The sequence below is a fragment of the Bos javanicus genome, chromosome 10 (assembly GCF_032452875.1).
Source record: "Bos javanicus breed banteng chromosome 10, ARS-OSU_banteng_1.0, whole genome shotgun sequence".
Classification (NCBI taxonomy): domain Eukaryota; kingdom Metazoa; phylum Chordata; class Mammalia; order Artiodactyla; family Bovidae; genus Bos; species Bos javanicus.
In genome coordinates, this window is record NC_083877.1 from 45,095,994 (window position 1) to 45,120,718 (window position 24,725).

At 39.5% G+C, this 24,725-nt stretch overlaps 1 protein-coding gene and 1 pseudogene across 4 annotated transcripts in view; one reads left to right on the plus strand and one right to left on the minus strand.

Moving 5' to 3' along the window:
* ZNF609 (zinc finger protein 609) overlaps positions 1-24,725 on the minus strand; it is a 209,677-nt gene that overhangs the window by 179,505 nt on the left and 5,447 nt on the right. For 3 of the 4 annotated variants that reach the window (XM_061430995.1, XM_061430994.1, XM_061430993.1), the window contains exon 2: positions 3,203-4,076. The exons of the other annotated variant lie outside the window; for it this stretch is intronic. In XM_061430995.1, coding sequence (XP_061286979.1) covers positions 3,203-3,949 — 747 coding nt within the window. In that variant the 5' untranslated portion in view covers positions 3,950-4,076. The remainder of the gene's footprint in view (positions 1-3,202; positions 4,077-24,725) is intronic. 4 annotated transcript variants of the gene reach the window in all.
* On the plus strand, positions 12,755-13,501 carry LOC133255227 (ribulose-phosphate 3-epimerase-like; annotated as a pseudogene).

The window sequence follows — 24,725 nt, forward strand, 5'->3', positions numbered from 1 at the left end:
TGGCTTAAGCCCTACCTCAAAGTCCAGACAGATCACTGCCTTTGGTGCTATGGAAATTCTTTTTCTTGCCTGTCAGAGCAGCAGCTCGAGCACTAAGCTGGGGACATTCAGACCGGCACCCTCCCTCGTAGGACCTCCCCCTCCATCCCTAACCTGACAACCTATCAATCAAATCAGAGGCAAGGGAGCAGACAGGAGCCAGAAGGCTCTGTCTTGTTTATGCCTCAACATTCCCTTCCCCCATCTCTTCAGCTGGCAGGAAGTATGAGGCAGGAGTGTTCCATGACAATTTAGGGCAGCAGTAGTTGCTAAGAGCCATCTCTGGTCTCTCCTAGAACTCTGGGAAACAGCACAGTGAGCCTTGCCAGAGCGAAGTGTGGGGAGCAGCAGTGAGATCCCATGAAGGGAAATCCACTTCCTTTGCTGATAGGAATTTGCTCAGCCGTAGACTGAGACACCTATACCCTGATAAGAAAGAACATCCTGAAGTAGAGAATTTGAATATTCAAATCCCCCTCATTAGCTAGCAGTAGACATGTAACAATTCTGTCCTATACCACAAACTCCATTCTCTTCTCTCCTGTTTCCAAGGGGCTAGAGTCCGACACGACTGAAGTGACTTAGCAGCAGCAGTAGAGGAGTGGGTATGGGTTAAGGAGACTCCAGCTAAGAACCTTTCCAAATTTTATGAGTTTCCCCTCTTCATGACAGTTCCCAGCTCAGCATATGTAATTCCTAGATTGTATCAAAACATCTGTTTTGCTGTTTTGGTTCTGTTGGTTGTCCCCACATGGACAGAGCATTCCAAACCAGTTAAGCCATAGCTTAAGCCCATAGCTCAGAGAGAAAAATCTTAAATAAGTTTTCAAAGACTTAGCTTTTAAGGTAAATTATCAATCATCAAACACTGACTCAAAAACCCCTTGTGCCCCAAACCCTGGGGTCCTTGTTTCTCAAATGCTACTCTACTCCAAGATTCCTAACCTGTGTTCCCTTTTGCATCTTCCCCTCCTCCCATTCCAGAAATGCTGTCTCTCTGCACAGTGTTTTCATCTCCTAGCAACTTCCAAACATTTATTTACATAATTATCTATTCCGACGGCCAAATGCTTTAGAATGGCACCCCCCAGAACCAGACAGTCCAGAAGGGTTGAGGGAACAAGGAAAAGAATTGAGAAAGCAGGTTCTTGCCTAGAGTAACAGCAAAGTGTGCAGCAAATCTCCTCTTTTAAAAGTACTTCTCAGCACTTTCATCTTTCCTCCAAAAACAGAAGCACAGTCTCTCTCCTTTTCCTCTCTCATTCCACTGCCCCATTCTCAGTCTTTTTGGGAGACAAAGTGTATAACACAGCTACCTTATTAAGAAGCAAACTTCCCTTGACCAAAATATATTCCTCTCTGAACATACTGTATCTTTCAGCCCAATTATAATCTGAAGGGCAGCCACCTACCTAGTCCCTGAACCTGTAAGAGAAAAAGGGTTCCATTTGCTTCTCTGTTGGAGACTCTTAAGGACATTTAGACTTAAACCCAACATGAAGCTAAGCATCATTAATCCTCACCCACAGACCACTACTGGGCTTAGAAGATTGCAACATGAGTCAAGAGTTCTAAACAGAAAGGAAAATGAAGGTTACCTTCAGAAGTGGCCACTTTGCAGCACAGGAAGAACAAAGATTATGAACAGGAATAGATATGTGGCAAAAGCTTACTGATGCCAGATGTAGGGAACAGTCTAAAGGGCCTGGAACAGAAGCAAGAACTCCTGGTACTCCTAGGCCTCTTTAAAACATTTATTACCCATCTGCACCCCAAAGAAAATGGTAAATCACAGCCAGCACAGGATGCACCACACCAGTAACCTGCTGGGACTTGACTCTGCTGAGGTGGCCTGTAGCATCTGTCACCTAAACAGGCAGTCTCTCTGGCAGCTGCCACTGGTAAAAGGGAATAGACCATTGGGTTATTAGTGGAAAAAAAATTGACAGCACTGTTACCAGGGAAGCCCAGATGTTGCTAAGACTTATAGATGTGCCAGAGGCAAGGACCAAAATACCTACAGCAAAGAAAACACAAGCCAGCACTGAGAGGACACTACCACCCAAACATACACATCCAGCCTCTACTTATTAACACTTACATATGGAAATAGGTATTCCCTGTTGCAGCTGATGCAATTACAGAGAAATCAATTTATATTGCATCTGCTGGGATCAGCTGAAAGCACAGGGTGAGCAGAGAGCAGAAAATCAAGAGCCAATGAAGAGCTCATTACCAGGCCAGCCACTGTGTAGGAAACTGTAAGCTGCACAAGTTTAAGCAGCCTGAGCTGACCCTGGACGCACAGCCACTCTGCTCTAGACCTGCAAGTTCCACTTACTGAGACATGAACTAAGATGATTTCCCCAAAGGAGGAGAGCCCCTGCTGGGGCTGTAGACACCTGTCCTTCCAAGTCAAGCAGAAGGCAAGGTATCATTACACTGTTTGGCAGCTATTAAACCACCAGGAGACTTTGACCAATAGTTGATGTAGATACCTGGCCAAGAACTATACGTTAGTGGCCAAAGACACTCTTTCAAGGCCAAAATTTCATGGCCACAACACTAATTCATAAGAGCTGATTAAGCACTTCAGGACCTCCTGCTCCATTGTTTACTTGCCCCAAATGGGTCCTTTTGCTCTCTGGCAGTCACCAATAGAACACTTGGTAGATGACATGCAATGAAAATTATTTAACCCTTGTCTCTTCCAGAGACCCAGCATCACCATTTATCCCATTAAAAACAGCATTCAACTGAAAGCCTGTTAAGCTTATCAACTTGTTAAGTTTATCAATCATTCTAAGGATGAAATGTCAAGCTGGGAACCACATAAAGACTGATGCCAATCTCTAGTAACAAGTGACTCAGGTGGGACAAGGACAAGGTGGGAGGTTCTTGGCTTATAGAAAATTCATTCTACCAAGCAGCTGCCCCCAACAACAGATATTCTTCTCCAAAATGTCCAGGCCTGCTGTTAATGAATCTGCAGGGAATCCCCTAATTTGGAACAAAACCACATTATCATTACCAGCTGCTCTGACCTTGTAATTGGTCATTACCCACAAACTAATGAGCCTCCCACAGAGTGCACATAACATTAGGTGGTTAGTCCAGGGCAGTTCTGACTGGCAGTGGGCAGCCAGATCTGGCCACCTCTTACCTTTTCAGACTTGACTTTCTTTAGCGGGCGACACTCATTCTCCCCTTCCTCTGGCTCCGGTTTAGCTCCCAAAGGGTTGAGCGCTGCCCCAGGCTCAATAGCTATACTCCCGAGTGGCTCCACAGCTCCTGGATCCACCCCCGCACTTCCATCATACTGACCACCCCGTCCTCCCAAGGGCACTGGCTGGAGGACCCCAGGATCCTTTTCTGCACAAGTCCCCACTCCTTCGCTTCTCTCCTTCTTGCTCTTAGACGAGCTGTTCTCCTTCTCCTTTTTGGAGCCCGCTACACTGCGGGATGCCTTAGCCGCCTTCTCTGAGCCCTTGGGAGCAATAGCAGCAACCAGGCTTCCTGCATTGGCACCATCTCCTGAGCGTCCCTGTACCTCTTTCTTGCTAGCTGCCCCCTCACTCGGAGTGAACAGGGACGTCCCTGGAGTGGGTTTGCTAGTGTCTTTGCCACTCTTATTCCTTTTGGATTTGGATTTGCCTTCCTTTCCTTGAGGACCTGGCACTGGGGTCACAAACTTGATGTTGTCTGGCAGTGTGGCCACAGCATTGGGAGCTGGTATCCCCACCTCCTTTGAGCCTGACATTTCCAGTTTCTGCTGGTCCTTTTCCAGATCGGCGTCCAGGTCAATGATGAGATTCCCTACTCCAATGTCCCATTCATCCCCACTGTCGTATGTCTCAACCGGGTTTGCATCCACTCCTTTCCCTCCGGAGGCTCCACTGCTCAAGGACATCTTAGAGTCAACGTCCCACCTCAAGATTCAAGGCTCTTCCTTGCCCCCAGCTTTCCTAGTTTCAGCTTCAGCTACGTTCTCAGACCTGCCACATTGGTCAGTACATGCCCAGTGGACAACATCATTGCTGGAAAAAGAAAATGTAAAGAGCTGTTAAAGGAAACAATACAGGCAAAGAGACAGCCTGAAATAAACTCCCACACAAGACAGTCCCTTGCGAGGTGGCTATCACATCACAATGGACAAGACAAACAGGTTCAGTTGTATTTCCAACCAAGTCACTTTGGATCAAGGAAAAAGCTAATTCCCACTCCATCTCCCCAGGGGACAGTACAATATTTCCAACTGCCTGGAGAGTCTGTGCTAAGATTTAACTAGGAATCTTCTAGTTTCCCATTCCCAAGAGACTGATTTCTACTACCACTGCCAGCTGGCAATCTTCCCTCAGTCAATACGGGCCCTGGCACATCCCCCAGCACAATTTTACTCACATCACTTCCCATACTTCTTCTTGAATTATCAGAGATTTAGAACATTGCCTAGCAAAGGCTAAATCCCTCTACTAACAGGACCTGTTCCTACTAAAAATAATATGGGGCAGGGGGAGGGTATCTAATTGTAGGTAAGCAAAAGAGAAAAGTAAACAGGACTGGGGAAAAATACAATATCAGGATAGGGACAAAAACTGCAATTAGAGGAGACAATCCTCAAAGAGGACTTAACCCATTAGCTTACATTCAGTTAAGCCAGCGTTATTAAACTCCAGGTTTCAAATTATGTCTAAATAGCAGAATTCAATGTAATCTTTCCCACTAAAATCCTCATGAAGATACACACACACTCACACAGAGAAAAAAATGTTACCCTATCAATAACTGAACAGTACTAAAAAACTTAATGCTAGAATGTGGTTTAAGTCTCCCTATTCTTTTAAGACTGATGACACTATATTGATAAACATCAGGGCCTCACAACATGGAACAGAGATAGCTAAAAAGAGGGGTGGGTGAAGTGGGTGGTAAAAAAGGAAATATACATATTTCCTTGGGGAGTGTACCATCTCGAAAACCTGACAGCCAAAATATACCATCGAGGTATTACTTTATGATGAAGCCAAAGAATTCTGTTCTTAATTACTCCTTTGTTTACCATCTTTCTATGTGCATTTAGAAAATAACCCTCAGAAGATGGCAGAGCAGAAAGAGGAAACCAGAGGGGGCGCGATGAATCCTATGAAGTAAATATCTAACAGGTAAATGCTATAGATAGAACAGGGATAAGACAAATTGTACTTTTCCGCCTTCTCTCTCAAGGCAGTGTCAAAGAACCAGGGTTCAAGAGAAACTGTTCAAGAGAAGATGTCACCCTAGGAGACCAGCGCTAACTGGGATTTAAGAGAGAAAGGACTGCACTTTAATCCGCCATTTGGCCACAGATCTGAGAAGAAAATGAGTAGTGATAAAGAACCCACCTGCCAACAAGGAGGCATAAGATGCAGGTTTGATCCCTGGGTCGGAAGAGCCCCTGGAGGGGGCATGGCAACCTCCTCTAGTATTCTTGCCTGGAAAATCCCATGGACAGAGGAGCCTGGTGGGCTACAGTCTCTAGGATCACAAAGAGTCAGACAAGACTAAAGCGACAGCACACACGCACTGAGAAGAAAATACATCCTTTAACCAAGTAGAGAGCTTAGTGCAACAGCACCTGACCACAGTTGGCACTGAGTCCACATAGATCTTACTTCATAAAAGGATGAACAAAAACCATGAGGGAAAACATAGGAACTATGAAACAATGCGACCCGCACGGTAAAAGCAACATAATCTCTGAAGAATTAGAGAAATGATACCACCAAAAATGATCTAAAACTCTGAAGAAATTTTTAGTAAAATGCTTGGAATTCTCTATGCTATCTACTGATTCATTAAAAAAAAAAAAAATGTATTAATTGCCTACTAAGTCCCAGGCACTAAACTATGCGCTGGGAATACAACAGAAAATGAGAGTTAATAAGGCAGTGAAACACAATACTGAAAACAATTGTATTATGAAGGGCAAAGAAATGGGAACGCCAACTGAATCTGCACTACAAAGGATTATTAAAGCATAGTTCTGCCCAACATCATAATTTATCACCTCTTCAATCTCTGCAACTGTTGTGAGGCGTAGAGCACAACCCACATTCACCTACCACTGACCCTCTTTCCCCTGGAGCTGCCCCATCATTAGTATGTAATGTAAACCATTAGAACAATCCCATGCTTTTTTATTCTTGGAAAAACAACAGAACTTTCAAAAGACCTTCCTCTAAAAAACAAACAAAAACTCTTCCTCTACAAAACAGGATGGTAATGAAACAGAGACTCTGGAAGGGTATATAAAGGAAAGAATATAAAGTACAAGAAAATGTTAGAGCTCACTGAGAGCTCCTGATAGTTCTCATTCTACTGTATGGGCTGACCTGTCAAGTATGGAGCAAGATAAACAAAGCATGACAGTAAGGAAGGCAGAGCATTAAGAAGATACCAGCTGAAGTGAAAAGATATGAACTTAAAAGAATGTAATTTTTTTTTAAAAAAAGGAATATGCAAGGAAATGAAAAACCAATTAAAATTCACCAATTAAACCAACTGGTGGTTTAATTGGTGGTAACACCAATTAAAATTCATACAGAAATCAAAAAAGCACAGAACTAAAACTGTGGAAGAAATTACAAGAAAATTTGAGATACTCCTCTGGAGTAGTACAGGATACTATTGCAATAGTAGAGGATCCTATTTCAAAGGAAAAAGGACAGTAAAAAGAAAATAATGAGGGAAATTAAAAGGAAGTATTTAATAATACTCAAAGCAAAACTGAAGAGACTAGAACAAATGGGAAAAAAGCAACCCATCAAGACATAATAAATAAGTTAACACCTTGAACTGAAAAAGATTTTGAAAAAGTTCACTATTTTTTCAGCAAAATCAATTTTTCTAAAAGCCAAACGTGCACACATTCTAGCAAAATTTTTAAATTACAAAGAACAAAATTAGGCCAACCTTAGACTGTTCTGTAACATTAAATGTTAAAAAAGAATAAAAAATCTATAGTTTTGAAGAGAAAATTATTTTTCAAGAATCTTACACTGAGTCACGTTGTTTGTTATGTGTTAAAACAATAGATTTTCCATTATGTAACATACATATATCCATCTTGTTAAAAATTATCTGAAACATTAAAGTCACTTCAGTGTAGTGTAAATTTGAATAATTCCTGTAAACATAAATATCAAGTTATTTTTATAATTTTAAGGGTAAACTCAATGCATATATTCCTGGAGAAGATATGAGGCAAAATCAATGCTTATAATAATGTCGAACCTCAAAAATTACAGCCTTAGTATCAGTAAAAAAATTTTAAAAAACTTCCTCAAATTCTTTTTGTCCCAATTCCAAGTTGTTGTGGCAAATTGCTTTGGTTTTTCTAGTAAGCAGAAATATTGCCATTAACATTTTTTTTAAGTGTTTCTTAAAAAGTAGCTGGAGATGAAAAGAACATCTGATGGTCTGTGCTCATTTTCAGGTTCCATATCTTCTGTGAGATATTCATGAAATGGAGAGATAGCCAAGAGTACTGTAAAACATCAAGAAGCCATCTCATAAGAGAAAAGGTCTTAGAAACTGGTATTCTTTAGTATGGAAAGGAGTTAACTGAAGGGAGATGGGTATGAAGGTTGCAGTGTGGAAGAGAAACTTATTCTGTGATGCTGAGGATATAAACGGAACCAATGAGTAGAAGTTACAGAAAGACAGATGTTTAGTTCAGGAGAAAAAAATGTAATAATCTGAAATTCCCAACAATGACCTACAATGCTTAATGAAGCCATATCTCTATCAAAAGCAGTGATCAGAAAAAGCATCATCTCCAGTCAAGCTAATTACATGAAGAATTCTGTGTGTGGTAGGTGTAACCTGGACATGTCCAGGGCCTTTTTCAAATCTGAAGTTCTATTAATGTACCTATCAAAAAGTGCCTTCCCTACTAGAAAACTACCTAGAATTTCTGAATGACCAGAATGTAAACAAAGACAACATATCCTGAGAACCAATAAGTAGTGGTTATGATGTTCTATACAGAGCACTGCCCTCCTATTTCTGAGTGTGTTAAGTAACTACCACTTTTCAACCAGGTGACTCTTCAGAAATTCAGCTTTCCAAACCCAGCAGCCTTCATAGTAACTTCGATGGTATCTTTCCAAAGATACACTGAAAAATTGCCAAGGATTCTTTACCAGTCTGGCTGTAGCAGCCAAACCACTTTCCATCTGCTCCCTCCAGCATCCCTGGCTTTATGCAGTTAATAATCAACCCTCTGACAGGTCACTGCAGAGATGTTTAACCACAGAAGGAAGGGTAACCAACATGGTAGCTGGAAATGAAAAGCGCTGACCTGCTACTTTATGGCAGAGAAAGTACAGAATCAGGAGGGCCAATACCTTACAGAGACCACAAAGCACTTTCAACTTGCAGGAGTTTCTGTATATATTTTCCTCTCTCGTCTCCTTCTGCCTAACTGTACTATACTTCCCTATTCTCAGTGGAATTACTTGCCACTGCTATTGCACTTTGTTCTGTACCTGATCATCAAGAACTCTCCTCTGAGTGGCTATAGCTAAGGGACCAAAATAGGCCGTGACAATCATTCCCCATTCCCTGTATCTGTAACAACAAATCTTCAAATTCCCGTTTCCTCTCTGGAACCCAACTCCATCTCTCAGACTTCCAGCCCACAGACTGGTTTGTAATCACACATTTCACGTCATTAATTGCTTTTTATCAGGACATATGCCATAGATCACACCACCTCCCTACCTCAGTAATGAGCAAGGCCTCTCTTCCAGGCTAAGAATGGGAAAAAGAGTCTTCATGAGAGGACTCTGGCTCTGCCCAGAGGACATAAACAGCAGCTGACCCTACTTATGTCCAAACACAATGAGAAAAATAATACTTCTTTTTCTGCTAGATAGAGCTCTATATCCATCGTAGAGGACTTCAAAGACACAGGATCTCTTTAACTGCCAATTACCTATAGCTAATCTGGTCTAAGCAGCAAATTGTCCAGGGCTGTTTCACTGTAAATTTAACTGTCCTCCCTGTTGTTACAGTTTTTGTATCAATCTTCTCACAGGCTTTGGTCTGAGCAAGTGACAGTTGTGTCTGAGTGAGTATAATCTGCTTGTGACCAGACAGGTCACACACATTTGGATGTGAGGGTGATCAGTCTTGGCTAGCTAGCTCTCACCAAAAGCTGTATGGACAAAGAAAAAATAGGCAATGCTCAATTCCAGGAAGGCAGCATGGTGTAGAAAAAATAGAAAACTGAGCTTAGAATCAAGAGAAGTGATTTCCAGACTCAAATTTCCAATGACCCTAGCCAGGATGTCAGTCAAGTTGCTTTATTAAATATTAATTTTTTTATTATAAAATGGAGAGAGAATTCATCATGGTTCTAAGCATATTATGAGGATCCAAATCTAAAAAATGTGACAACTCAAAAAAATAAAATGACCCAAATATTCTCATAATGTTCTAGGGTCTCAACTAAAAGAGGACTGTTTTACAGCTGTACAGGGATCTAAAGTATTTTAAATAAAGGAAAAATAAATATTTGAAAATCTTTTACAAATTAAATTATAGGTAGTACTGATATCCATTTGAGTTTTATGAAAGAAAATGGCAATCCTTTCTTCTTTCAACTACTCAGTTGTCCTGGTTTTCCACTGAGGCTAGGAGTACCTTCAGATGTGGCTCATGGAACTCTACACTGTAGTGACTGACAGAAAGACTCCATTTTGTTTCAAAAATCCCTCAGGGCCAAGGTACCAATCCCAAAGCTCATGTTTTTAACCTCTGGATTATCTCTTTTACAAACTGTTCCAATCTACTAGTTTATTGAGCCAACCACCACCACCCCTGCAACCCCCAACAGGCCTTCAAATCTAAACTGTGTGAGGTTCACAGGGTTTGATGTCCCAGGAAACTGTCACTAAATCAGTGGGATAAAACAAAAGTTGCAAGAAGAAAACCAAACTATACCATCTTCCCTGAATTTCAGATGCTACCCGGAAATCACATCATACTCAGTCAACCTTAGGTGAGCCCAGTACAACATGTAAACCTTCAGTGGTGACTCAGCTTATCCAGCTGCAACAGGCATCTCCCTCTCTACCTGCCACACTAGACCTCACTGATGAACTGAACTTCCAACTAGGGCTCTAATGACAATCAACCAACTTTCCTTTGGGTCTCTCCCTTAATTTATTACATTCATTACTGTAACAAAGGAACTGTGTCATATCCTCAAGTACCACAGCTCTTAGCTTATATCTCCAATGGGAATCAAATACGGACAAACAGTGCCAATTTGAGAAGATGGATCCAATTCAGCAGAGCTCCTCTGACCACATGTCACTTAAGGACAGAAGAGCAAAAGCGCAGCATCTCTCAGTCCCTCAGTGTTGATATGCTGCATATCATGAGTAGTTTTATGGTCTTCACAGGCTGCTATTCTCAGACAAAGACTATGAGGCTTGACCTGTTTCATCTCACACCATCAACTGACACTTCGACTAGACAAAGCTATTCAACAGGGCTCAGGTTTAGAGCCTTGGTGTTTGTCAATACTGCTTAGTACCAGCATACATTTCGAATAGGCTAAATAGCATACTAAATATGCAAATAATTCAGTCCCAACCCTGCAGGGATTCACTGGTGGAACTGGTTCACAGAGAAAACCCTAACCAAGGCCTCTGTGTAAGGAGGCCAAGAAGCCAAAGGCAAAGATCATCTAGAACAGACGGTAACACTTCACCATCCTCTCTCTCCCAACAGCAGGGCTCTGTAACCCTTCATAATTCAGTTCTCTTCCCCAGAGGTAAACTTTATATACCAAAGAGGTGATGTCAAATTCTCAAGAAAAAAGTGGAGTTAGCTTAGGAATCAGGAGATTTAAGAAACTGGGCCTCCACACAGAACTGTTGTGGCAAAGCTTTTCTATGGCTCCGTCTCCTCACCTCTAAAACAGGGAATAACGTGGGTCAAGTTCACAGGAATGAGGGAAAGGAAAAAACTCAGGCATTTTTCAGGAAACATGAGGAATTACCTTCGTTTTTATATTCTAGACTTCATCTCCCTTCTTAAACCTCTTATCTACTATCCTATAGTAACTCTAAAGTGTACACAAAGAAAACTTCTCTATTAAAAGATAGTATCTACACTGTCAGGCTAACCATAAAAATAGTGGGATCCACACACCCACAACCTTCAGGATGTCTAAGCCAGACTGACTTCTCCAGCCTTCTCTCATGGACACAGTCCTCTGTACCCCATTTCCACGTTACCGCCTCATGGCTTTTACCTCAGACATTCCCTGCTCACACCCTACCTCCCAGTGCAACGATTTGATTAACATTTGTTTCTTCCACCTGACTGCATGCACCCTGAGAGCAAGAGGCTGTTTCTCTTTTGTTCATCATTATATCCCAATAACAGGGTTTGGGTCACAGTACTCCCTCAATAAATATTTTGGTCAATAAATGAGTGAATGAACACTACTTTCCTCAATGGGCAGAACCACAACAGTGCCAAGGCTGCCATTTCTTTTCTTCATTCTTACTTGAGCTTGATTTGTCACTAGTTATAAACTGTCTCAATTACCTAACAGGCTTCAAACTTACCAGAAAAGAGAGTGGATTTCTCTTTTTTCTAAGATACATAAAAAGGATACAGATTTATTAACAGTCTAGGGGAAAAGTTAGAAAACAATCCAGTCCTCACATTTCTTAAAATGCCTAATTGCTCCAGAATACTCTCAGCCTTCAGCCTCATCCATGTAGAGCTGTTACCCAAAATAGGGCTAGCCCGCAAACGAGTACATAACCAACCCCTGGGAGCCCTCATACTTAAATGTATGATACATTCTATCAGACTTAAACTGTCCAGGTATCACACTTTAAACACCTATGAATCAAAGAGGACAAATGTCAGAAAAATGGCCATTTCTGAGAGTTTACTGACTGGGAAGAAGCATGAGGGAAACTTGTGAGGTGTTAGAAATACTCTATTATCTTGAACTGGATGGTGGTTATATGGCTACTTATACGTGCAAAACTGAGTTATGCACTGAAGATTGGTATACTCAATGTACTTTATCATATGCACATTATCTTTTTTAAAAAAGGTAAAATCATACACCTATGAATAAAGGTACTATACTACTGGATCATGGTCCTGTTCCTAAAAGAGCATTTTATGTGATCACAGCAGACAGGAATTAGGCCAGTAGTCTTCACAGGTTAGGATATTTAGAGGGATGGAAAAGAAAGGAAAGAAGGAAAGAAACTACAGTTAAGGATCACCCTGTGCTTCACTATATTATGAGGAGATTTATACATCTGTTGGAGAGTCTGAATGAATTATAATGACAAACTAAAAACACTGAGGTAATTAATATTAAACCCTGGGGAAAAAACATAAGTTGCATAAGAAAACATAGTAGTATACTAAATAGTTCAATAATAAATATTTACTTACTAATGGATACTGATAAAAGCAAAAATTTGATTTGATAAGCAGAGCACAATAGGATAGCAGATTATTTTTTAGAAATACAGAAGTAAATACAAGAAAAAGACCGAAAATCTTAAAGCAGTTGCCTACTGGGAGTGAGACTTGGTGATAGGAAGGGGTAAATAGTGGATTACTAAAAATGGCATGGCCAGTTGGGGTAAGGTGCCTTCATCTAGCTGGGGCTCTTGAGCAGTAACTTGCTCTAGAGAAACAGCACCATGGCATCTGGCTACAAACTGGCTCATCCATCCTCAACAGTAATGTGGCCAGTTTAGGGGTCAAGTGCCTCCAGATGCTGGACTCTGAGGTCGATTATCTGCACCTGGATGTAACAGGTGGGTGGGCATTTTGCTCTCAACATCACCTTTGGCCATCCTGTGGTAGAAAGCCTCCAAAAGCAGCTAGACCAGGACCCTTTCTTTGACATGTACATGAAGGTGTCCAGACCAAAAAAAGTGGGTAAAACCAATGGCTATAGCAGGAGCCAATTAATATATGTTTCATCTCGAGGCTACTGAGAACCCAGGAGCTTTGATCAAAGACACACAGGAAAACAGAATGAAGGTTGGCATTGTGATCAAACCAGGAACTACAGTTGAGTATCTGGTACCATGGGCTAATCAGATAGATATAGCACTGGTTATGACAGTGGAACCTGGGTTTGGAGGGCAGAAATTCATGACATATGATGCCAAAGGCAGGAGCTAACATGATCGTGTCTGGCAGTGCCATTATGAGTGAAGACCCCAGATCAGTGATCAACCTATTAAGAAATGTTTGCTCAGAAGCAGATCAGAAACGTTCTCTTGATCAATGTAACCACAAGGAGCCCACTGTTTCTTCTTATGAGATCTCCTTTTTACTGGAAAACAAGAATATTGACTACAAATCGTACCACAGTTCAGACAGTGCTGCTTTTCTGGGCAATTACGCATTCCAGTGACTAAAGTTCATTATGCAGAATGTTCCAAGAGGTTAGAAATTGGTCAGTGTCACTTCATTTTTAGTGATGGAATTGAAAGATTAGTGTGGTAAAATACCATTTTTACTGGGAGACTTGGTTTTCATAAAGAGTAAAAATATGGCTGTATTAAGGTTATGAACAGAAATATGTCTTAATGCCTAAGGAAGGCATGTTGGCTACTATGAAAAAAATTCTTCTCTGAATTTTTAAAAATAATTTTCTTTGGTTTCTTGGCTGTTTTCAGAAAGCAAAGGAAGTTCTTCTGTTTTTCCTGCTTTGTGTCATTTTTGATTTATATATGTGATAACTAAGTTTGCATCTGACTGGGAATGGCATACCTACTTTCCTAGCTTCAAAAACATTTATTATCATTTACTTTGTACCTTATATTTGATACATAAAAAAGTGTACTATGAAAAAAAACAGTGGATTACAGATTTTAATTAACAGCAATATTTGACCTTTAATATAAAGCTCATGGAGGACAAAAACAAAAAAAGTGTACATATTAATCTGATAATGCAGAATATGCCACTTTAATGGTGGAAAGTGAACAACTAAAGAGCATGTTGATGAGGGTATGAGAGGAGAGTGAAAAAGCTGGCTAGAAACTCAACATTCATAAACTAAGATCATGGCATCCGGTCTCATCACTTCATGGCAAAATAGAAAGGGAAAAAGGGAAAGTGGTGACAGATTTTATTTTCTTAGGCTCCAAAATCACTCCGAACGGTGATTGCAGCCACAAAATTAAAAGATGCTTGCTCCTTTGAAGAAAGCTATGACAAACCTAGACAGTGTATTAAAAAGCAGAGACATCACCTTGCTGCCAAAGGTCTGTATATTCAAAGCTATGGTTTTTCCAGCAGTCACGTACGAGAGAGTTGGTCCATAAGGAAAGCTGAGAGGTGAAGAATTGATGCTTTTGAATTGTGGTGGTGGTGAGTCCCTTGGACTGCAAGGAGATCAAACCAGTCAATCCTAAAGGAAATCAACCCTGAATATTCATTGGAAGGACTGTTGCTGAAGCTGAAGCTCCAATACTTTGGCCACCTGATGCCAAGAGCCAACGCATTGGAAAAGACCCTGATGCTGGGAAAGATTGAAGGCAAAAGGAGAAGAGGGTGGCAGATGATAAGATGGTTAGACAGCATCACCAACTCAATGGATATGAATTTGAGCAAACTCTGGGAGACAGGAGAGTACAGAGGAGCCTGGTGTGCTGCAGTCCATGGGATTCGCAAAGAATCTGCAGTACCAGAGTCGGACACCACTTTAGATACTGAATGACAACAATTAATCTGATAAATAAAATATTTAAAAATAATATAAAAATATATACTTCTCCAAATATTTCTGGATTCCCTTACCAGTTATAAAACATATTAATCCAATAATTTATCAAAAATCTTATGAGAGGCAGGAGTGAAGCAGATATAAAAGGGCAATGTGAGGTACCTTTGTGGTGATGAAACTGTTCTGTATCTTGGCTGTGGTGGGAATTCCCTGGTGGTTCAGATGGTAAAGAATCTGTCTGCAATGCAGGAGACCTGGGTTTGATCCCTGGATTGGAAAGATCCCCTGAAGAAGGCAATGACACCCACTCCAGTATTCTTGCCTGGAGAATTCCATGAACAGAGAAGCCTATTGGGCTACAGTCCATGGGGTCACAGAGTTGGACACAACTGAGTGACTAACACAAATACACACACTCATAAGTGGGTACAACTAAAACTAGGGAAATCTGAACAACCTGGGTAGATTGTATCAGTGTCAATATCTGGTATGATATTGTTCTATATTTGCATGACATTACCACCAGGGGAAACTGGTAAAGGGTACAAAGGATCCCTCTGTATTATCCTTACAAATGCATGAGACTCCTACAATTAGCTTAAAAGTTTTAATTAAACACACACACACACACACAAAAACCCTTCTAGACCCTATTTCTAATTTCTACTACTTCTACTGTTATCAAATTTTATTTATTTACTATTGATAAGAGCAACCCAGTAATTAAGCTAAATTTATTTCTAATTTGAAAAGGTGCTCTCTATCCAATACAGATCCTAAGAACTGGTGAACAAGTTCTTCTCATCGCTTGATGGAGTCTGACAATATTACCTCTGTCTTTAAAAACTAGATTAAAAAATAAATAAATAAATAAAAACTAGATTAAAAAAAAAATCATTTTACATGTTTTCATTAAAGCCTTCACTTCATTTGGTCTCCAGTTCTGATACATATTTCTTAGGGATGAAAAGAAGGGGCAATATCACAAACATGGACAAAACTTGGTTTTGTACAGGGGGACGTTTATTTTTATCTTTCTTTAGTTCTCTTCCTAATGATGCCTAGCTTTCCCTGGCAGCACACTGAACTAATTTTTCAAAGAACAGCTTACCAAGATTTCCAGTCTCCTCTAGGGGCTGAAAATCTCATGCTAGCAAAGTGGTTTGGACTTACTGCCTCCTTTTAATGTAATACTATCCACACCAAAGCTCATCTTTGAGTTTTCATCCCTCCCACACAGCCAAGATACTTTGGATGTATAATCTTAAACAATTGGGAACCTAAGCACTTGAAAGAGCTTAGTGTCATGAGAAAACCTGAATATGTCACTTTTGTAAAACATTTATTAAACTGTCAAATAAAATGAGTGTCACTGCTTAAACCCTTCCACCTAGAAGAACTTATCATTGAGATAATTTCTGGAGGTAATGTCATGAGAAACCAGCACAATGCAATGGAAAAAAACAAAACAAAGGAGGCGGCAGGAAAAGTTCAATTCTATTCTTACTCTCCCTGAAGATGTTTAAGAATCTTGGGCAAGTCACTGCACTTATCTGAGCCTCTGTTATTTCATCTATAAAAAGCTGAGATAATTAATATACCATACAGTGTAATACTCTCAGGAGAAACCGGAATAGCACCCTGACATCAAACTCATTAATATCCTTACAATAAAGTGAATAAATATTTACTTGAAACAGAACAAACCACAATGAAAATAGCCATAAATAGCCTCATTAGCTGAAGTCAGGTTTGTGCCTACCTTAAAAAAAAAACAAAACAGCTTTCAGAATTTGGGGGTTTTAGAATTGCAGAGAAGGAACTATAGGCCTAGATGGATGTGATTACTGTCAGAAAGTCAGTTTACTAATACAAAACAAAACATTTTCTCCCATTCCAAGGCTAAAGTTTTTAAACAGCCTTGGCCTGACTTTAATAAAACTAAACGATGTCTACTGGTAACCACTCTGTCCACACACAACTGTCAATGATTTGTCATATGTGACTTCTCTTTATGTAAATTAACCCATTGCCTTGGCCCCAGTAAGTTATATTAATGATATCAAGTCATCTCAATCTTTAATTTACATTTGATCAACTTTCTAATATAGATTTTACTCCCGCTACCTCCAAACCCTTCTTATGGTGAAATCTACTCCAGTCCCTTCATGTAATGATCATGCTACTTAATTTGAAGTGATGTACTTTCACTGGGAGTTACAGTTTATCCTTGAATTTTTCCCTAAATTCTAGGGTAGATAGATTTAGAGATCTGATCAAGAAAAGTTAGACAGCTAGGGGAAAAAAAATGTGTTGGAACAACTAACTAAATATCACCACTTCTGTAATAACTTTTGGGACTTCTATACATTTTTCTGTACTTTATATGCATTAAAAGAGATTAATTCATGTCCCAATTTCTTATTTTTTAAAGTTAAGCTTATCATCATTTGACCAGAAGCTTTAAACTGCTTGGAAAGAGGGAAAAACAGAAGTGAAAATTCTCCAACCTCTTCATCCCTGAATGGATCTTTCACACCATGATCGAGTGAGTAGTCTTACCAATTTTCTAGCGGTCTTCTTAAAAAAGCTCTTAACAAAAACTCTTACCATCAGTTTAGCAAAGAACTTAACTAATTCAACATCTTTTTCTTCTTTCACCTAAAATTTCTAGGCAGCACGCATGACTAACCATCATCACTTTGTGGGTTTCTTTGGTCTTGACTGAAAATGTTTTTAAGTTTTTTTTAAAGATGCTTTTCTCCTCTCGACAGCCTCTGAGACTATGCCAAATGACCATCTGTTTTGTATGGTGCTTTTGATCCCTTGCTTTCTAATAAAATGGTTTTTAAGTCTTTAAACTTTCAGTGGGTTATCTGCTATTTGAAATCTTTCCACTTGTCCTACTGTACATACTTTATCGCAGCTCAATTTCTTAAAAATGAACCCCCCACCTGATAGATTTTATTCTTCCTCTCCCTGAAGAATGCTGAGCTTAATCAAGATATGATTTCTCTTAAACAGTGTTGACCTACAGAAACCTTTCTCAATTCTTGTTTGTTCCTCAAAGCAAAAATCCTGGTTATTTCTTTGCACTATAGGATCTAAAACTGCCAACTGTGCAGAGAAGTTTATTTTAATCAAAACCATACTTTAAATGTGCTCTTAATAAAGTAGTTAACCAATCTATGAAGAGTAAATAAACCCCATATTATTATTATCTGGCCTAATTTTGTAGCTTCTCCTTTAACAGTTTCAACTCAGTCACATTATTTTGATTAGGACTGTGACATTTTAAGTAAGGATTTCGATCCTTATAAAAATGTAATCGCTTGTTGCCTGTGTCATCCCTATGAAGTGCACAGCCTAACAGCACCACACTTCAACAATTTGTTTCTTTCCATCAAGTATCTGAGATGTGAATTAAATCACTGTTTATCATTATTTTGCCTACCAAGAAAGAAGGAAAAAAATTATATAAGGATGACAGAAATGGCACTCGTCATGTTTATGTAACACTTTTAAATAAATCTAATGCTTCTGATCACAAATTCAGGTAAAATATATTACAGACTTGTTGTTGGAAGAAAATGTCACTTCACTGTTATATTACCTACCTCAATGTGATCTTGTTAAAACTGAATTTCTTTCTTATAGAAAGGCTCCATAAAGAAAAGAATATTACCAGACACTGTCCTGCATTTCCCTCTCTGTCAGATGGTGTTACCGAACTCATCTGAAATCCACACTGCCAGATTTCTAGCTTTGTTAGGACTATAAGGGCCTGCTAATACAAACCCCAGAAACAATACTACTGAAAAAAAACCAACTATCACTAGCAAACTAAACTATGTTAAAAGCATTTCTACTAATTAAGCAAAACTACTTGGTCAGTTAAACTGAGACCTTTTTAACCACTACAGAAAATTAATGACATAACGAATTAATAGCCACCGGCTTTAAAATTCACAGTATCAGTCATATATTACTGTACCACTTGAGCATACGTGGTGAGAATTTATGACGTCAAATCTGACATGTAGCAAATCCTGACAAAGAAAAGCAATGTGATATTTGCCTAGGACCCTCTCTGCCTAAAACAGATTTTTCTTAAGCATCAATCCCAAGTTCATTAAGAACTTTTCTTCTAAAATTTTATATCAAAAATAGCACATAGTATAGTACAGAATGGCAAATAGGCCTCCTTATATATTGCAACCACACAAGTTGATGATATAAATAACTAAAAATAGAGTATACAGGCACCCAGCACCTTTCAGCTACCTCAAATGGCATACAGTATAACAAACAGGCTGAGAACTTGATGTCCACAAGGAGCATTCTATACAACCCAAGGACAGAAATAAGACATTACATGTCTACATATTAGGTAGGAATTTTAGCTTCCAGTCAATTACCAAACAGCAGTCGGCCTAAGGGATTTTTATTGCCTATCAGCTTCATGTAAAGAAAAAAGGGAAGAGGTAACAGGAAAAATAATGAAATAGTAGAAGGGTTAGGAAAAAGCAAGCAAGGGAACTGTAAGAAAATTTACAAAACACAAGTCAAACAAGAGAGCAGCTAGACATCACAAGACATCTTCACCCTCAGGCTGATGAATTAGGTACTGAGACTTCCAGAACAAAGCCAGCTATGCACTGAGAGGAAATCAAAATAACACAAACCTCAAAATTAAAATTTTAGGCTGGAAGCTAAGTGTATAGTCCCTGAAAGCTTATTTTTAATGAGCTACCTCAACCCCCAGAGTTGCTGAGACCTCACTAGAAAGAGGGACTATCATGATATTGGGCTTTTCCTTTTGAGGAAGGAGAAAATTCAGAGGCCTAACTCACCTATTACTCAAGGCACTCCTCAGGGAAACTGGCTATAAGGCCTTCTGTTCTACCCCTGCTGTCTTCCAGACATGACTGCAATTTTCACCATGATTAACTTCCAGGAATGCCAGCCAGAGGAGCAGCCAGGAAAAAAGAACATATTTCCCCCTCACTGTCGGCTAGACCCTTTGGAACAACTACAGACAGTGCCTCTTTCTCTCCTCGGGGCAGAAGAACATTCAGCAACCCCAGGGGTGCCTAACAACCCAGTAACACACTTGCACCGTATTTCTCAAAGATGCCAACTCTGATCATCTTATTTAAACCTGCAAGCTTCCTATTTCCTTCATCTATCCCTCCTCTACACTACTAACCCTCCTTACTCTGTTCTATTTTTTCCCCACATCAATTATCACCCTCTTTATACTACATAATTATTAATTATGCTTATTTCTATTTCCTTTTGTTAAAAGATCCATGGGGTTGGCATTTTTTGTCTATTTTGCTCACTGATAGATCCTAAGCAGCTTGGACAGGACCTCACATATAGCAGGACTCCAGTAAGTATGTATGGAGTGAAAGAAGTAAATAAGAAAAACTAAAAAGACCTCTTGGAGGCCAACAATATCCAGAAGGCCCAACAATGCCTGTGCTCCTCTAACAGAATCGGCCTGGTTCCCGTGCCTGACCTACCGCACTTCTGTCTGTCGCGTACTACCTCTCCTCACCCCAATTCCTCCATCGGCTAGGATACACGGAACCACAGCACTACTGCAGACAACTACGGGCGACACGTGAGTGTCCTTGAGTCTGAAGGATTCCTGAAGGCTTTCGTAGTCTGCAGCTTGTTCCCAGGTTATTCGGTTTGGGACAAAATGTGTTAGATGCAAGTTATCTTAACACAGAGAAAGTTCTGGAAAAAAAAATCTCAAGAAGTTTCCATTTTCAAAAAAACAAATTCCAATTCAATTAAGCAAGCATTAACATAATAAAGTTATATTCAAAGCACTGGGCTGAAAGTCATGGGAAACAGGAGACTGAGGTCTCTTATGGAGTTTAGAATGAAGGAGGAAAAAACATATTCACATCTAATTATAATCAAAGACAGGGTATGACACAGTGCTATAACAGAGATTGTAGCAGAGAGTTAAAGAGATACAGAGGAATACAAAATCAATTCTGGAGACACAGGCAGATGGGAAGAAGAAAGTTAAAGTCTTCAGGAAGGAGAGGAAATTTTTTGGTAGGTTGAAGGAAGAGTCAAATTTGAAGCTGAATGCCTTAGAGCAAGGAAGGGCATTCCAACAAAAAAAGAAAAGAAAAAAAACTAAGGTGTTGAGACTGAAAAATGCAAGGTAAGCAGAAGGAATGGCTGTAAAAAGAGTGAGAAATAAATGAAATGAGACTGAAGAAGGCCAGGGTTGGTCAGGTTATAGAGGATATCAAGTGCTGGCCTATACAGGCAACAAGGAGTGATTAAAGGTTTTCAGCAAAGAAGTAAAATGATCAGAACTACATTTTGAAAAGTCCACACTAGAATTCCTTGCTACATACTCTTCTAGAAACAAATTCTTTCCTTTCAGAGCACTTCAGCTCATAATCATACATTCATTCATTGACTGCTGGTTTCCCCAACTAGACGTGTAAGTCCTGAATGGACAGAGACCACATCTGGTCTGGCACACAGTGTTCGATAAACACAGGCGCACCTTGGAGACATTAGGGATGCAGTTCCAGACCACAACAAGAAAGCAAATATCACAGTAAACCAAGTCACACAAATTTTTTGCTTTCCAGTGCATATATGTTATGTTTATAATATACTGTAGTCTATTAAGTATGCAATAGCATTATGTCTGAAAAACAAGGTACATATCTTAATTTTAAAATGCTAACCATCAGCTGAACCTTCAGCAAGTCATAGGAGTAACGTCAAAGATCACTATCATAGATCACCATAACAAATATAATAATGATAGAAAGTATGAAATACTGTAAGAACTAGAGAAATACTGTGACACAGAGACATGAAGTGAACACATGTTGGAAAAACAGTGCCAACAGACATGCTTGCCACAGGCTTGCCACCAACCTTTAATTTGTAGAAAATGCAGTATCTGTGAAGCACAGTAAGAAAGGGATGTCTGTATAAACCAAATAAAAACTATAATAATAATGCAGCAGTATACGACATGTAATACAGAAAGAAGCTTTAACCATGAGGTTACTACAATAATACACAATATGGAGGCCTAAACTAGGTCAGGTGAAAAGGCAACGCCAAATGAAAAGATATCTAGAATGATTCAAATTTAGTGAATGAGGTGATGAGATGAGGTGGAAGGAAGAAAAAAGAACGAAACACAATCCCAAAGTTTTGTGTCATGGCAACTGGAAGAACTGTAATGCTTAGCAGAGAAAAGGGGACGCAAGTTCCAGAAATGATGGACTGGAGGTACATTTGAAAGCAAATACCAAGTAGGAAAAAAATTCCCCTTTCCCTCTATCCCATTCAGATTCATAGACTTGGTGAGGCTCACAATTTCAATGTCTCTTCCAATTTCTCTAGGTCCATTGCTAATACCATTCTTGCTGAGCTTCACGTGAAACCTCAAAATTTGTAACTGCAGTTTACAAGGTACATTCCTGAATTCACTACTGCTCACATGAATGTTCATCTCAACCAAACCCAAAGAGCTCACCTAGGAATATTACCAGGAACATTCTGGTAACATACCAAAAACCCACTGGCTTTACTGTGTACATAGAATAGGTAAGACAATGCTGCCTAACTCTATACTGAACCACAGCCTAAGAAACTACAGGTACTAACATGCAATGTGGTATCAGCATACAATGCAACGGCCTAACTGCCAGATTTGGATTTCAATCACGGTGTAGTACCGGTGATTTGGAAATCTACACGGTGTACATTTCCAAAGGTTGCACAGCACCTATTTTGGCCACTGTCCAATTCAAAACCCAGACACTTGGCGGAAAAAAATTTCTAATACAAATCTTTCAAAAATCTCATTCAAGTGGAACACTTCCCAAAATAACTTTTAGATTACCTGAGAATTAGTAATGCTCTACAGATGGCTGGGAATAAAGCAGAACACTCTCAGGACTTTTTATGAGTCCAAAATAAACAATAGTTCCGCCCACCACATTTTTCTATTACTGACTGATGGATGTTTTAAGTATAAATTTAAGAACAGTGAATGCTTCTTCCAATGTTCAAAGGTAGATTAAACATGTAATTTTGTTATGTTAACATACACTCTCTCAAAATAAAGAAAGAAAAAACCATCACTCTCTTAACATTCAACCAAAAGCTGCTATTGGAAGTTCCAAATCCAAAAATTAACTGGGAAATGCTGTTTAAAATTCTAACTTGGGGGCTTCACAACTAGGTTATACACTTTTATTCCTTTGCTGCTGCTGCTGCTAAGTCGCTTCAGTCCTTTCCGACTCTGTGTGACCCCATAGATGGCAGCCCACCAGGCTCCCCTGTCCCTGGGATTCTCCAGGCAAGAACACTGGTGTGGGTTGCCATTTCCTTCTCCAGTGCACGAAAGTGAAAAGTGAAAGTGAAGTTGCTTAGTCAAGTCCGACTCTTAGCGACATCCATGACCCAATCTTAGCCTACCAGGCTCCTCCATCCGTGGGATTTTCCAGGCAAGAGTACTGGAGTAGGGTGCCACTGCCTTCTCTGATTCCTTTAAACTACTTGAAAGCAAAGACTTCCTAACATCACAGTTAACCCTTGAACACTACGAGTCTGAACTGTGATGTTAGGTCCATGTCTATCTGGATTTTTTTTTTTCTCAATAAATACACACTATAGAACTGCACAATCAGACGCTGGTTAGAACCTTAGATACTGGAAGGCCAACTACAAAGTTATATGAGGATATTTTTATTTCACTGGGGGTGGGGTACCCCAACCCCTGTGTTGTTCAAGGATCAACTGTACTACCAATTTCAAAGTTCCTAAAGTCACCCATCAGCTTCAAATTGCTCAATCCCTTTTAGGGGGTATTTCAGAGATTCCCCCTTGTTGGTCAAACTGCCGATTTTGCATTCGAGCATTAAAAATAACAATTTTATTTTCTAAACAAAACAGTGGGCAACTTTTATGCAATGCCAAGAAGTTAACTCAAAGCAGGTTTCCCACTAACTGGACAGAAACAGAAAAGTGCCCAATCCTACTTCCAATATCAGTCCCATTTGGCTAAAGATTTCAGATATAAGAGATTTAAAGATCTTAAATCCCTGGCTGAATACACAAAATTACTTCTTATTGATATCAGGTAAATCCTTCTAGGTTTGATTTCCTTTTCCCAAGCTGAGGTTCTTTTTCTGCAGCTTTCTGATCCCAACTGCTATAGCTGGAGCAAGCTAGAAAAAGATATATTTGAAAAATTGGTGAACCTACAGAATGAGGATACAAGACTCTCCAAAAGAAGACAGCTTAGTGGAAAAAAAAAAAACCAATATACACATATCAAAGAGAAGTGAGAGTCAAGCCCCTGAAACTAAGATTGCACTTATTTGCCCTTCTAAATACTGACACGATTAAAAAAAAAAAGCTTATGTTAATCATTTTGTCCCATTCTTTCATCACAATCTTGATATCGTAAAATTCAACACTACACGTAACCTTTAGAGATGATCATGTCTAATGTGCTCATTTTACAGATAAGGAAAAGAAAAACATAGGAGTGACTAGCACAAGGTTACATAGCTTGTTAGAGGCAATACAGTGATCAAAATCTGGGATTTATGGCGCACAATTCTATGCTTTTTCCTTTATGCTTTAAAAAGCCATATTAGCAAACATTTTACACTATTAAATCAGAAAATAAGTAACTGTAACTAAGCCACACAAAAATAAAATTTATCCATATAAAGAGAACAAAGGGTTAGACCAGGAAGTACCCCAAATCAAACAGAAAGACGCAGCATTTGTTCATATAGTACATGCTTTCCTGAGGGCACAACCCGGCACATATTTTCTGAGCCATTTTATTAATTATCACCTGCGGGTATTTGTGTCCTGTGCTTTCATC